This window comes from Scleropages formosus, chromosome 3, assembly GCF_900964775.1.
Source record: "Scleropages formosus chromosome 3, fSclFor1.1, whole genome shotgun sequence".
Classification (NCBI taxonomy): Eukaryota; Metazoa; Chordata; class Actinopteri; order Osteoglossiformes; family Osteoglossidae; genus Scleropages; species Scleropages formosus.
The window spans coordinates 23,106,875-23,122,505 of NC_041808.1; the positions used below are offsets into that span (position 1 = coordinate 23,106,875).

General features: G+C 44.8%; 1 protein-coding gene across 1 annotated transcript in view; it reads right to left on the reverse strand.

The window, feature by feature from the left end:
- Positions 1-15,631, reverse strand: part of LOC108936707 (lipopolysaccharide-responsive and beige-like anchor protein) — a 141,267-nt gene that overhangs the window by 79,128 nt on the left and 46,508 nt on the right. Inside the window, exons 30-35 of the mRNA XM_029250163.1 lie at positions 14,861-15,024; positions 13,555-13,633; positions 12,678-12,811; positions 11,581-11,642; positions 6,651-6,715; positions 4,465-4,573 (exon numbers count right to left, since the gene is read on the reverse strand). Coding sequence (XP_029105996.1) covers positions 4,465-4,573; positions 6,651-6,715; positions 11,581-11,642; positions 12,678-12,811; positions 13,555-13,633; positions 14,861-15,024 — 613 coding nt within the window. The remainder of the gene's footprint in view (positions 1-4,464; positions 4,574-6,650; positions 6,716-11,580; positions 11,643-12,677; positions 12,812-13,554; positions 13,634-14,860; positions 15,025-15,631) is intronic.

Genomic DNA, 15,631 nt, shown 5'->3' on the forward strand with positions numbered 1-15,631 from the left:
GCCAGAATTCGAGATTCTCCTGCACTTGACCTTTGCCCTGCAGCTTCAATTCAGAGCTCAGAAAAATCAAGCAGGGGAGTTTGAACAGCAGCTGCCAGAAAAAGAGAGGGAAACAAAAAAAAAGGCCTACAAGCACAATGGCAGACAATATGCCCCGTCTCAGACTGTGGCTCTACTAATAGTGGTAGTGACACCGAATGCAAGGCGAAGAGTCAAACTGAACCGAGGGGACGCACTGGCAGCAGCGTTGGCAACAACTATCAAGGTTAGAATGGGTTAAATGAACATTTCTACGCCACACTGAGTGGGCAGTAAGGCCACAAGGGTCCCCACTACCATTTAACGAGTGCATGTCTCAAAGTATGATATAATAACTAATAAATAAAATTCCAATAAATTCATGAATCATACTGATCAGGCCAAGAGAATCGATTCTTCACATAGACGATGTACAAGTGTAGCACAGCAGATAGAGTTGCCCCTTTGCAAACTGAAAGTGCTGGGTTCAAGCCCTTCCAGCTGCAATGCCCTTGATTGAGGTACATACTCAACTGGCACAGAAAAGACTACCCAGCTAAATATAGGAGTAAGTAGCTCAGTGCACAAGCCTCAAAATGCAAGTCATTTTGGGCTTAGAAAAAACACAATAAACAATAGTCTTAGAAGGCTGTGCTTCGCAGAAACTGTTATGACTAATTAGAGAAGCACATCAAAGCAAAATATATGAAGAGATAAATTAATGATTGGTGCCTCAATTACTTCTTGATTATGTGGGTGATTTGGGTAAGTATCCCTCAATGACTTTTAAATAATGCAGACATCATTATATGTGTCAAACGCAGTATTTATAAGGCAATCAACGCTATATAAATATGAAACATTGGTTTATATTAGTTAATTCAACGAGATATTAAAGCCACAGGGCCATTTGCTGGAAGTCCATTGAAACATGAGTGATTGTTTGGTGTGCGAGCCATCAGAACAAAAGAAGGGTACTGAAACATGTGTAAGGGTTCCAGATAAAGGGGGGAACATGAGGCTGAGAGCCAAGCGTAGCTGCAATCTCACACGTCAGGAAAAGTATACCGTATCTCAACAGAACAAGAGGACTGTAAGAAGAGGAGAAGGAGGACGACGTGACGATATGCGCTTCCTCTCTATCGCCAGCTCCTCTGTAATGGTGCCCCAAACACACAACGGTCCATTCCAGCAGTGACCTCAGAGGGATGCCTGGATTCGCGAGGCCCATCTCCCTGGCTGCCCTGTCGGGGAGTGTTTATCGCAGCAGGTCACATGGTGCTACAGAGGAGCATCGCCCCGGGATCTTATCCGCGCTGAGGACCCCATTAGAAAGAAAACACTCGGAGGTAATTGAATTTCCTCCCGTTATCTTCATCTCTGTCAGCCGCCGCTGTAATAACTCACTCTAAGGAGTGGGGATAACTCAATTGTGTCTGCCTAACATACGCTACTGCACGAATCTCCAAAGCAAACTCACCTAAATCACTGCACCATTCTGTCCTGCAGATATGAACTCAGACAAAGGCGGAGAATAAATTCCCTTTTTTCTGTTCAATAATTCATGCCGTGGTGTTTTGGAGCTGGTTAAAAACATCCTAACAGCTGTGTATCCACACACAAGCCCTACTTTGAGTGTCCCAGAAATTATATTCGTAACAAAGAAAATCTGTGTGTACTTGGCTGGTGTGTTCAGGGCGGATGCCAATGTGTTACAATAAATATCTAATGGCAGAGGATTATTGTCTTATTTTTAAGAACCATGCCAGTTCACATCTTGCTCTTATTTTCTTAATGCTGCCTTCCAAGACAATCCCGTCTTGTATACCCTAAAAAACAGCATATATACAGACATGTGGTATATTTATTTGCCTGTTTTTCTATAGTGCTATTAAAAAACTGGTAGCTAAAATAGAACACAAGCAACACAAGGGAGAAAAATCAATATGGCAATATGAGAGGGTCAGGAATCGGGGGCAGCCTTTTGTCAGGGGTCACCACTGGCCAAACTGATTTAAGGAAACAGTTTGACAGTGAAAAGCTGAGCATTCTGGGTATCTGAACGAAACCTAGAAAGGCACGTGCAGCAGAGACAAAGAGACGCAAACGTGAACCATGTCATTACAGTCAGCTGTGGTAAACTTAAACAAGCGAGTGTAGGCCATTTCTACAAATATTATCAACACAAACAAAGAAAAAAATAATTTATTGCAGTATAATATCCAGACTTATACAAATAGCATTCAAACACCTTTTTGGTGAACATGAATTCTGCTGTAGTGAGCTTTTACTTAAACACAAAGAAATCCTCTAATTCTCTGCAGTGGGAACACTGAAAGATCACAGTTTGCCAGATTTACCACTGCGCTGCAGAAGTATAAAATTATACGGACAGTACAAACATTGTTTATTGTCACTGTGCACAATATGCTGTTTTTCTTCTTCATATGGTCAATGAAGTAATTTAGCCAAGTCTTTGGCAAAACAGCATCAGGGCTTACCTTAGCAACTGTGGCATCTCTACTTTAAACCACAGTTTGTTCAATGCAAAAACACAGGCACAAAGACAGGGCGCAGAAATGCCGCAAGCAACAACATGCTTTCATGTGTCTCCCGTCTTGAAACTGCTATTATTAGAGACGCAGTTGCCTACAACGCTGAAAAATAACCACGAAATTCCCAGATGCCATTCCATTGCAGTCAAGGCTACATGAGATGAAACGCCGCTTTGCAGAAACCATTTTGTGAGTGGACAATTAAATTAAACAGCACAAAGAACACGGCCCCTGGCTGCCTTTTTTCTGCTCTGTCCAGATGCTTTCCAGCGGCCGTTGCAAAGCAGAGCAGCCCTCATTTAAAAAACCGACAAAAACACTCACTCTAGGTTTTTTCCCTTTTTTAAAAAATTTATTCATTTATATGTAGGCAAGTACCCCACTCAAAGGTACTATAGCAGGGGGTGGGATTCAAAGCTACAATCTCCAAGTGCAAATGGTGCAGCATTAACTACTCTGCCACCTGCTGGCTTACAGAAATGCTGCTCTTCATTTTGATTGAACACTTGGGAAGCAATTCTAAGTATTCCTTTTCTGAGGTTGGGCAAAGTGAAAAAATAAGCTCTGCTGCACTCAATCAAAACCGCTCTGAACAACACGTGTCCAGCACAGGTTTTCTATTGCGTTTATTGGGTCGAATGCATCATATGAAAAAAGACAAAGTGAAAATAGCTCCAGATACAGCTTCATAGAGTGTGTGTGTGTGTGTGTGTGTGTGTGTGTGTGTGTGTGTGTGTGTGTGTGTGTGTGTACGTATGTACATGTCAAAGGTGTTCCAAGGAGACATGCCCTGCCTTCACACCTGAGCTGCCAGAGAGACCCTGCATGCAGGAGCCCCATTCCATCACTCTGCCGCCTTGGTCCAACCATCTCTAACAATTACTGCACAATGAAGTAAGCAACAACGCGTGTCTCATCTTCACCCCTTGACCCTCAAGCGGGAAAGGGGGAGCATCCTGGTCACAGGTCATCGAGGTCAAAGAAAATAAACATCTTCTTGCCCAGTGACATGAGCAACCTTCACCCATGTGTTCATTCACCATTCCCTTTTCAGAAAGAGAAACTGTGCTGGTGGGGAGAAAGGGAGAGGGAGAATCCCACTTTCCCAAAATATGTAGCCTTACTTGGATCATTTGGAAAACACACACCCCTAGGGTGGGCTGATGGGTACAATTAACACACCTTTGGAGGAAGGAGAACAAAGATAAATGTCTTGTGCTGTGTACACACGGGGGCGGGGGGGGGGGGGGGGGGGTGGGTACTAGAATATAAATTAATAGTCCTCTGGATATTTTAGGGAAATAAGTATCTAGTTCTAATAAGTTCAGCACTTTGGGTGATATCTCTGGTCACTCAAATGCTTAAAACACTGGCTGTAGGCAGTGCTGAAAGGTTCAGTAACATGTGGATGCTGAACACTAACTCATTTCAGGTTTAACAGTGTGAGCAAACAGTTGCTTGGGAAAGTTTAAATTTTGATCAAATCAGCAGAGGCCCAAAAAGCCAATCTGTCCGTCAAGCAATACTAAGAAATTAACAGCTGTGTGTAAATGTCCACAGCAAGGGAGATACTGCTGGGGTACCGTTTCATCACCCCACACCATCTGACAGCAGAATATGCATCAGCTGTGATGGACAGCAGGTGGAGTGATGCATCTGGACTCAAAGGATCTGGGTTTAAAATAGCACCCAGGTATGTGATGTAGTACTGCTGAGCAAGGTACTTACCCTGAATACATACAGTAAAAATGACCCTGTTGTACGTTTGTATAAATGGGTAAATCAGTGTAAGGAGATTAACAGTAAGTTGTTTCGGGGGGGATAGGGAATCATCAGTTAAAATAAATGAAGATGTTAACATTCCCATTTCAGGTGGTGTCACGGTGCTCACCTCGAACTCAGCGTGCTTGTGGACATCATCATTATGTTGTCGGCTGAGGATGAACTTGGCCTCGTTGGCCACGCGCACCAGGTGTTCCTTCATGGCGCGGCTCAGTAGCCTTGCAGGAGGGAGAAATAGATGCTGAGAACATGAGCTCCACATACCATGTCATCACTGCTAGACCCAGCTTGAGGATGGAACCCCAGCTAGGAGCCGACCGTGCAGATGGAGAAACAGTCACTTATGGCAATGGATAAACAGATTTGGGCCACTGGGGTACAAACAGTAAACAAGTGATGCTACTACAGTTGGGTTTCGTTTGGTTCCAGAACATTGTGCCATTCTTCACTGAGGGAGCTAAGTGATATCAACCACATTCAGAACATCTTCAGGAACCAGCAGATATGCTCATAAAATACTCCACAAGTGAAAGAAATCACACACATTCTCTGAGCTGCTCATCCCAAACGAGGTCGCGAGGAGCCGGAGCCTAACCCGCCAACACAGGACGTAAGGCTGGAGGGGGAGGGGACACACCCAGGACGGGACGCCAGTCTGTCGCAAGGCACCCCAAGCGGGACTCAAACCCCAGACCCACCAGAAAGCAGGACCCGGTCCAACCCACCGCGCCTCCCATTGAAAGAAATCAGAATGATATATTTATTTATCTAAAGGGGGCATGGTGGCGCAGCGGGCTTGGCCAGGGCCTGCTCTCTGGTGGGTCTGGGGTTCGAGTCCTGCTTGGGGTGCCTTGTAACGGACGGGCATCCTGTCCTGTGTGTGTCCCCTCCCCCTCCAGCCTTGCGCCCTGTGTTGCTAGGTTAGGCTCCAGCTCGCTGCAACCCTGCTTGGCAGCAGCGGTTTCTGTCACTGTGTGTGTGTTTAGATAAACAATTACATTAAATTACAATAAAACACTGATTTGTTATTCTAGTCTCTCATTCCATCCCTGGCTCAAGACATAAGGTCTCAACCAGTAGTCATCATCTCTCCCTATCATTTGCAACATATTGTGCCTCTCTCCATGTAAGATTCATCTCCTTTACTCAGATGTTACAGTCTTTATGCAAGTAATTTTTGGCCTTTCCTGTTTTCTCTTTCCTGCTGGTGTCCATCTAAGGGCAACCTTTGGGATATGTTGCTGATGTCATTGTACTACAGTATTATATTTGGACGAAAAATCCATAAGTTCTTAAATAAAAATGTAATAAAAATTAATTTTTTAAAACAATGCATTTTAAATGTTATCAGCTACTGGTGTTACGAATGGCTGAATTACAGAATTTAAACGTGAAATGTTTTAAATTAATTTATGAATTTAATTTATCTGTATTCTATCATTTCTATTTGTAGCTTATTGAATGTGACCTGTGTTTGCCCAACAAGCCAAGAGAGGGCAGTAATGTGCACCCAGACAGCACAGGACCAGATTAATTCAACTGGCTTCACAGTGTTTACAGCTCACTGGCGTTACACACTCCGAGATAACCACTGTCCAGAAGAAATACTCTACCCCAGGGTCAGGATCACACTGAGTGAAATGACAACAGTCGAGGTCCCTTTGCCTACAAGTAAGAGCCCCTTGGACCCGCGATCCAAGAGCCCCACCCACGGCAGATAACTGTCATCAATAACTCAGTAACTGCTGCTCTTTACAGCCCCTTTACAGCCCCCAGAATCCTGTTACACAGAAACATCAGAGGGCAGTACACTTTATGGGGGAACGCTGGGGTAACACAGAGCCGAGGACAGGAACATATGGTATATATTTTCCATAAATGTGGATATATGTTCACTGTATATATCCATACAGTACACACACTTCTATGACGTTTACATTAACTGCTCGTTCACGTTCACAGTAGTTAAACACTTGATGTGAATGAGTCCTTGCGATGCCATTTCAGTGTCTGACTGGTAATTCAGGAAGAAAGGACATGTTTTCATGTTACAAGTCAAGGGTGTGTCTCCATTCTGTACTCCTATCTGATGCGGTGGAAGAGCGGTAAAGAGGTGATGGATTGCAGCCCTGGCATTTGGCCGGTTGCCCCCCCCAGGAGCTCAGAGGCGCTGACAGAGACATACCCCCCGAACCCCCTCACTTCGACGCATCCACTTCTGACCCGATACAGGCCGAACAAACCCCGGGGCGCCCCGTCGGCTGGAGGAGCCCCTCAGCTCCACATGATAATTACCTCCCCTCGTTGACAAGGTCAATAAAGGCCACACCGGCATTCTTCTGGATGGAGCACTGCCATTCCTGAAACATACAACACACACCTACGTTACAGAGCACAAACAGAGGCTGCCAAATACCCTGCACTTACAAGTCATTCATGTTGAAACAATTTAAAACAACTGCAGCAATTCAACAAACAGCATTCTAATGAAAGTAAAAGTAGCTAGAGTCGCCTCAAGTCCATGATCATTTTGTACAACGGTACAACAAGGTCAACATGTCAACTCAGCCTCAGCATGAAGCGCGAACTCAACAAATCAGAATTACACAAGAATTAAAGCTGAGAAAAAACGCACCAAATACATCAAGGTAGATTTAGCACTTTTAATGCCATCTAACAGAGCAGTCATAAATCATAACACTGAAACTGACCATTTAGAGAAAGAAAAAAATAAAGAGCAGACAATAATTCCATGTACCTATAAGAATGCAGACTTTATAAGCCATAAATTGTTTTGGAAGTAAAACATGTCAGATTTCCAGCAGATGTCTCAGTTTATGCAGGCAGAATTTAACCATATTTGGGGCTGAACAAACAAAAGCAGAACAGACAAAACAAACAATGCCTGGACTTGTGTTAACAGGAGAACCAGCAGGGAAACCGCATTTAACTCTTTGATTGGCCCCATGTGACTCGGACATTCTCTCGGTCCCCTCTAACCCGGATGTGTGTTGGGATCCCCCTTTACGAAACAGGCTTTGGTCAAATCCCTGCCAAGGTACCACAAAGTTCACATCTTCAAAAACTTGTAACTCAAACTAACATTCGCAACACAAGAACCCAATGAGTAGCTTAACAGTGAAAGTTACTTTGGAAAAATGGATACAGCACATTTATGAATTTATCTGACACTGCTTATTTCTACAGCAAAATAACTAACTGAATCAGTTCAGGATAACTATCTTAACAAAGGGTACTAAGATAGGAGGTGGGATTTGAACCTGTGACCTTCAGACTGCAAGGCACAGGTTCCAACGGCTATGCAGCTCAACCCTGGCGATATCTTTAATAACTTAGATACCTATTTACATAATTCTATGTTATTACAACTTAACACAGTATCCAAGAAGTCAATATTATTATGGTCCTTGAATATATGGCTGTAAATTTTGATTTGAAATGTAAAACGGCCGATCATTCGTGGGTAAAGCGCGGTAGTCTGATTTCCATTTACGGTGCAGTTAAAACAAAGCCCTCAGCAGAGGAGGCTGTCTCCTTCTAAATGAAAGCACACATAAAATACAATACTTCTCCATGTCTGTGCACAGAAGACGAAATACAACCCTACGATTCGTAAAGTACGCACATGTCCGCCACTGCTGACTATAAAGTTGAGGGAAAGAACAGATAAATTCCAAGCCTTGTTTGCTGGAAAAAGCAAGTAAAAATGTTTATTAATAGTGGCTGTCAGACTCAGAGTCTACGGGCTCTGCGCAGAAATAACAGCCCATTGCAGGCTTCTCGCTCCGCACCACAGGCCCCGCTTCCTGTCAGCGAGAGCTGGCCGTCCCCGCGCTGCTCCGGTGGAGGGGCACTGCTGGCGTTGCTGTGCTTCGATTTGGTGCACCAGAGAATATCACTCAGAGCAGCTGTGAGTAGAGCAGCATGACGCCGCCCCCAGGCCAGACGGACAAGCGCACGGCGGCGCTGCACTCATTTTGACCTCCACGTGCATGTTTGTGTAAACGGCAGGGTGTCGCTGTGGCCGCGGCGGGGCGAGGAGAAGCAGCGTGGACACATTCCTCAACCCTTCGTCTCTTCCGCGAGGACTCGGCCCCAGGACTCGGAGCACGATGCCATTAAAGGCACTTTGCACGCTGCACGCGTACCCGTGTGAGCTCATTTATAACTCACTGATAGCCAGCGCTCCAAATACTAAAGACTTCCAGTGGGGAGACTGTTGTTTTTGGAGCTCGACCCACAATTCTTATAAGAGAGAGGGTCTCATACCTCTCAGCGAACGCATGTCATCTGAGGAGAGCACTCCGATAAAACCCGGTGATATGCTGGATATTAGTGCACACGCCACAGTTTCAAGTCACACAGCACAGGGTTTTATCTGCTATGCTTTTAGTATGACGACTGCCATGGTGGCTGCCAAAGGGACGCAGCCAATCAACACGAAAGATCTCAAACAAAATCTGGATAGCCAGTTTTAATGACAGACAAAGCCATCACTGATAAAGTAGAGCTCATTATCCCAGTGTTTAAGTAACCAGTACAATCCTTAGCAAATAGAGAAAGACACAGATGCAGGAGTTACTGTTCCACATGAACACAGCTGGTTAAATGGTCAGAACCCAGACATGCCCTTAGAAATGTACTGGTGCTCAAAGCCAGACCCTGAAGACAAGCATAACGTGTGAAAAGGTCATTGGATGCCCCTGTGTGCTGTGACTGAAACCCTGTTGACTTACAGTATTAATCTACCTAGAGTCATTTCCCCATTTATACTGTTGGATAATTTCACTGCAGAAATGCCAGGATAAGTACCTCGCTCAAGGGTACTGCAGCTGGAGGTGGGATTCGAACATGAGACCTTTAGGTCCAAAAGCAGCAGCTATAATCACTGCGCCATCAGCTCCCCCTCTGAAACAGGATAAAGTGCCACAGTATCTCAGCTCAGAAGGACATGAGTGAGATTTATCGTACTCTTTACACATGTGTACCATCTTGATTGAACCTGCTGCTTTTTGCATCAAATTTATCTGCTTCATCCGGTGCATCAGATAATAATAAACAATAAGCTTGATGACAGCCATGATTGTGGCAACGATTGCTGCTCTGCTGCTGTAATGAAATGTTACCCAACAGAGGAGTCAGCATGTAGCTTAATGGCAGAAAGCAAACTAAAAAATATCAAGCAATCAATTTTTCATCTTTCACTGAAACATGGTTCCCTAAGTTTGAAAATATAAACATAAAAGAAAAATAGCTGAGCTCTTAGTTTCACTTTGCTATTTTCTAATATAACGTCAATTAATTTAGGTTTTTTGCTAAAAAAAAGATCTACAGGCAGCTGCTTAAGTGATATTGTACATATTGGTATCAGAGAAAGCAGCTGCCGCGATAATCCAGTGTTTGTGTCTAAAGCTCTCTGTCTGCAATGAAAGGCACACAACTGTTCAACAGCAACTAGTTTGACAGCTTGATGTCCCTTGGTGACTTCACATTTGCCAACACCAAGATGAACGAATTAACTCAAAACTCAAATATCATTCTGCATACATTAAGTTCATATCATTCTGCAAACATTAAGTTCAGCTTGTTTTAAACAGAGCAATTAAACAGAACGGTGCTGTGACATTGCAAATGCCTTTCAATCTTTTCCACATCTAAACCACAAATACCAGATTCTGCTGCTTTTCAACGACTTATGCATGCCTGGGAAAAGCAGCACAGCATTTTATTTAATCGAAGTAAAAAGCAAATTGCCCTTTAGACCTGTCCATTTCTAAGTTAAGGTGGATTGCTTCTGCCACAATGGAATCACATTTGCATTGGCTGTAGGAGAATGTGCTTTTATGATTTATTAAAGCAATAAGCAGCACGTTTGCCATCTCCTCTGAGGGACAGCAGGCACGCTGCGAGCAGGTCTAAGCCCGGTCGGAGAGCCACGGCCGCAGCACAACTTTGACTGGATTAACATGAAACAACAGCTCTGACAGATATGACAAATGGGTGCGTTAGGCTGTGTCAATTACTGCGTGTTCCGGGTGCCAAGGCCCGTCCCCGCCAGCGGCCCACTTCCCACAAATATATGCGGCGCAGGACCCTGAAACGGGCGTGTAATCTCTCTAAATTACATTTAGGGGAAGGTAATGTGAGGCAAATCAGGGACAGAAAGCAATTCTCTGCTTTGCTTGCCTCAGAAAAAGTCCACAATGCAACAAACTGGAAAAACAAAGTGGAGGACAGCACAACGGCACAACCTTCCATTTTCATGCTTCATTCATATCTGCCGGGAAATAGCAGAGGCGCTGGCACACCTGAAGGAAATACTGTTTTTAACGATATATTGTTTTACTTTCAGAATCCTGCCATGCAGACGATACAACTGAACACATCCGGTACAACGATGAATTCCAGTTCTTCCATAAGGGCACTATTAGTATTTATCCATTTATCTGACGCTTGTCTCCAAGGCAGCTTACAACATTAGGTTTGTACAACAGACTACTTACACTGATTTACCCATTTACACAGATGGGTCATGTGTAAATGAGTAAATGTTTGCTGTATCAATTCAGGGTAAATTCCTTGCCCAAGTGTAGTATGGCAGAAGTGGGACTGGAACCCAAGTTCTTCAGGTGCAAGGTGACCTTCCTGCTCTGGTTAGGGTCTTGTATGCAGCTCTGGAGAAAAGGCTTTGCTACGTGAATGAAAATCACTGTCTTTTCAGAGGGGGGTGAAACACTTGAAATCGCTCCACCTTTGGTGCCTGATGTCCTTAGGCCATGTGTCTAATTGCCTTTCACTGACAATGAGTGCCATTGATTTTCACAACTGCTATGATTCTTTCATTTGTATTCATGAATTGTCCATCAGCATTGTCAAAATAAATTTTGCAACATGGTCCAAACATGGCACTAAATCGATTGCGTCCGGCTGTAACTCCACATTATTCTTATTTATCAGGAAAAAGAAGCAGCGCAGGCTGCGAAGGTGGGTCAAAGGTTTCCCCGTGGGTCACACCGTGACCTCTACAAACCAACGGATTCCATTAAAGCAGTTTTATTTTACTTTTCTTCAGACACACTATCGCGGCCAGGAGCGCACGACTGCGAGAGACGGGACCATGGTGCTCCTCTGTTCATAGGCCAGTGACTGTAAGCCGAACCATAGCCCCAACCCAAAGGCCACTGGTGAGAATGCGTCAACTCACCTGTGAGCACAGCAGCATGACCAGTTCTACCACTGAGCCGCTGGACTTCATACACAGCAAGCCTGGAGGAGAGAGATGGGAGAACAGGTCACGGCGGGCATCTGTCTGCAAGCATGCAAAGCTCACCGCGACACACACACACACGCCCACATGGAAGAGCTCACAGGGCTATGGAACTTCTCAAAGTTAATATATCTAAAGGTCTTCATAACACATAAAACCAGAGACTGCGTAAAGAACTGAATTGGCAGTTTTACGCAACACTTGTAAGCTATGGTCTAAAATAGGCACATATTTTATTTTTATAGCTTGTAAATGCTTTCTTGAATTTTCTCATATGGTCAGTGTAACTCACAACATTACAGCTAATCTCCAGAAAGAATAAGCACTAATGTTATTTAAGTTAATTCTCAAACTTGTACACAATGTTACTCCACTTGTCATTTTAAAATATGCCAAGCAAATGACGACATGTAGCCTTTCCCGTATTGCTACAAAAAGTCAAAACAGCAGCCAAGGAAAAATGGGGGAAAACCCAATGATTCAGTTTCCCAAAAAATAAATCTTGTCGTGAAGTTGATTACATTTTTTGTCATCATATTACAGTATTATCATCACCAAAATCACCATAAGTTATGTCTACTGATTTATATAGATAGTGCTGTTTTTCTACAGTCCGGCAACAAAATTACAACAAAAGAACTTAATTTCGCAGGATGCACACAAAAAGAGTGAAAACTAATAGAAACAACATGCTGTGAACAAATACAAACGGACTCCTTGTACTGCAGCCTCCAGAGTGCAATGCATGTGTCTTATTGATTTGGGTGTGTGTGTGTGCGCGTGTGTGTGTGCATGCATGAGGTGCAGTCCTGGCGGTTCATCGTATACACAGAGGGGAAGTGCCTCTCTGACCTTTCCTCCCTCAGTCCCTCTCTCCCCATCACCCTGCAGCAATCAATCACCTTTCCACTTGGGTTGGTGGCAGGAAACACCCCAAACACTTGGTCTCAGCAGACTGACCCCTGAACCCTGCCCTCCACGGTGCGATTGCTTGACTCAAAGACGCCCCAAGAAGACGACGCCTTGGGACTTACCGGTGCCTTCGGCGAGCAGCTCCTGCCCATGGCTGCCCAGGAGGGTGCGCGAAAGGAACGGGGCAAAGTCCACAAAGATGTCCCGGAGTAGAGCGGCAGCTCCCTCCAGGGCCTGCTCGAGCTTCTCCGAGATGCTAGGAGAGAGCACAAAGTCCGATACAGCAGGCATCACACAAAAGCTCAGCTGAAACAAATGACCCAGAGGATGAAGCGATGAAGGCTCTCCGAGAAAGAAAGTCACACCAGTGCTGGAAGCGTACGGTATCCATATGAACCGAGACATTAAAGCCCATGAAATATCAAACTGTAAGCACTGTGGGTCAAAACTGCGGGTAGCGCTGGTGCCTCACTTCTCCTGTTCAGGTTATTTCAGTACGACTCAGTCTGTGTGGAGTTTGCATGTTCTCTCTGTGTTTGTGTCGGTTTCCTCCAGGTGCTCTGGATTCTTTGCGTGCGTGCGTGCGTCAGAAATAGTGTTAAATTGCTCAGTAGTGTGGTTGGGTAGAGAATTTTAAGTAGCTTAGTGCATCTACCATTGAAAACTGATGTGAAAGGAATCAGCTAAATACAAATTATAAACAGTACTAATAATAATGAGACAAAATTAAACTGATGTATCATTCACAATGCACAACCAGAAACTGACTGAGTACCGTACAGCTACGCTGACCCATCTGATTCCTTTGCGTGATGCATCCAGAGTGGATACCGTATGAAATGCCAGCAAACTGGAAAAGGCTGAGCAACACCAGAGCCCTTCATCACCTCTCTGTAAAGGACATTTGCTCTGAAGTCACAATGGCTAAGAAGGCAGACAGCGTGAGACCGCAGTGAGACAGCAGGTCTACTGGCTGGCTGTCTGTCCCAGGTGTATCACCTCATGCTGGATGCGGGGTCCTGGGATGTCGGACAAACTGTGGGGGCAGGCGGCAGGGTGGGGCTCGCAGGCTCACCCCCTGTGTGGGACCAGAAGACACTGGACTGTAAGTGTTGGCAGGACAGTTGCCACCGGCTTACACAGGTGAAAACATTAAAGGAAAAGGTGCACAGCACCCAACTCAGTGTTTATTTACTATAATTTTACCGCAGACAAAGAAATACAATCTCCTGACAATCATCTATTAGATTAGTGATACCTAGCAAAAAAGGCCAATTTCTGCAACTGAGAGGAAAGTGCTTGTGGGAAAACCATCTGATACACAGTATTTGCAAAAACACAAGGAAAGTGTTCGGAATGATGGTACAATTACAATTTACATCAAAGACATTCCCATAAAAGGGGGGTGCAGTGGCGGAGTGGGTTTGACCGTATCCTGCTCTCTGGTGGGTCTGGGGTTCAAGTCCCGCTTGGGATGTCTTGCGACGGACTGGGGTCCTGTCCTGGGTGTGACCCCTCCCCCTCCAGCCTTATGCCCTGTGTTGCCGGGTTAGGCTCCGGTTCGCCGCGACCCCCGCATGGGACAAGCGGTTTCAGACAATGTGTGTGTGTGACATTTCCATGAGCACATTTAAGTTTGCTTTTTTTCTTGCATAAATTCAAAAGAGATCTTTCAAAACACATGTTGACAAGATTTCCAGATTGCTTAGATCACTGTATAACCCATTTTCATTTAATAAAAAAAAGCCTCCAGTTAAAAAACTATAGCTATGTTACTACTTTGGCATTTTTGAGAAATTAATTTGAGGCAAGAACCAGAAAGTCTCTGTTACAGGGCACACATCAAGCAGTCCTTAGCAGGCAACGTTAAAAGACATGATAGGAATACATAAAAAAGTCAAATTCCGCACATTGTTTAACCCGCCTTTGTATAAACTCTCCACTGGGGTGGATTAGAGTCCATGTGAGGAACACTCAAACAGGGGACCGAAACGCAGCGAGTCAAAGGTCAGACATAGTGTACAAACATGGCACGCTTCACAGTCCTCCCTGGACAGTTTCACTCTTACTTTCCCTAATCTCTGGAGAACATTGCTAGATTGAACTCGCACCTTCATTGTTTTACGATCCTGCCCTCCTGTCTGCTACTCTGGAACCAAATAAGTCCCAAGAGGACATACTGTTTTACACTACTGCTTTTTCACCTCTGCACCTTGTTATTTGGGCTTAAGGAGTGACTGGTAACTACGCTGAGCCTGAACATGCACTATACCGTATATAGCACAAAGGGCTGCTCGAGACTCACCAGCGACAGGCTCTGTGTTGGTGCAGTGGGGTGCACTGGCGGCCATCACCACAGCGACACTAGTGATGGGAGAACCTCCCGGAGAGGAGCTGGTAGTGGATGGGGTGGGGCCCACGCCCTGAAGTGGACCCCCTGCTGCCTTCTTGGGTGCCACAAGTACACTCCTGAAAAATACAACACTTAGATCACCTGCTGGACAACCAGGCTGGTTCACCTCCCTTTCTAGCTCTGCATGAATGGTTATCGGTGGTCAACATCTGCAACATGAATGTCACTCTCAGCTGTGGTCTTTTGGGTAACGTGCACCCTGCAAATGGTCTCCGCAGCCAGTTTTCACTCATGTTCTTAAATGTTTCTTGAAAGGAGATTTAAGATTTTACATATTTACTGCTTAGATAGTTAAGGTTTTTCTGGAGCTGATGTAGAGCATGGTGGCATGGTTGCACAGCAGCAGAGCGGGTGGCACTGCTGCCTCGCAATGCCTAAGCTGTTCAGGAACAGGTTCGAAAGAAGCTCAGACTGTGTGAAGTTTGCATGTTCTCCTCATGTCACTCTTAGACACCAGTTTTATTTTCAGTTATCTCATAGTTCACACAGGACTTTGACCACTTTTTCCAGTTAACAGTCGGTCCTGGAGAGCATGCCGCTTTGGTAAAACTGAGGTGCATCAAAGCTTATCTACGGAGTACAACTTCCCTCATTATTTGGATGTAAATCAGGTGGCAAGAGTGCTATAGAATCTCCCTCCTCTATTTACACTGCACGGAATTC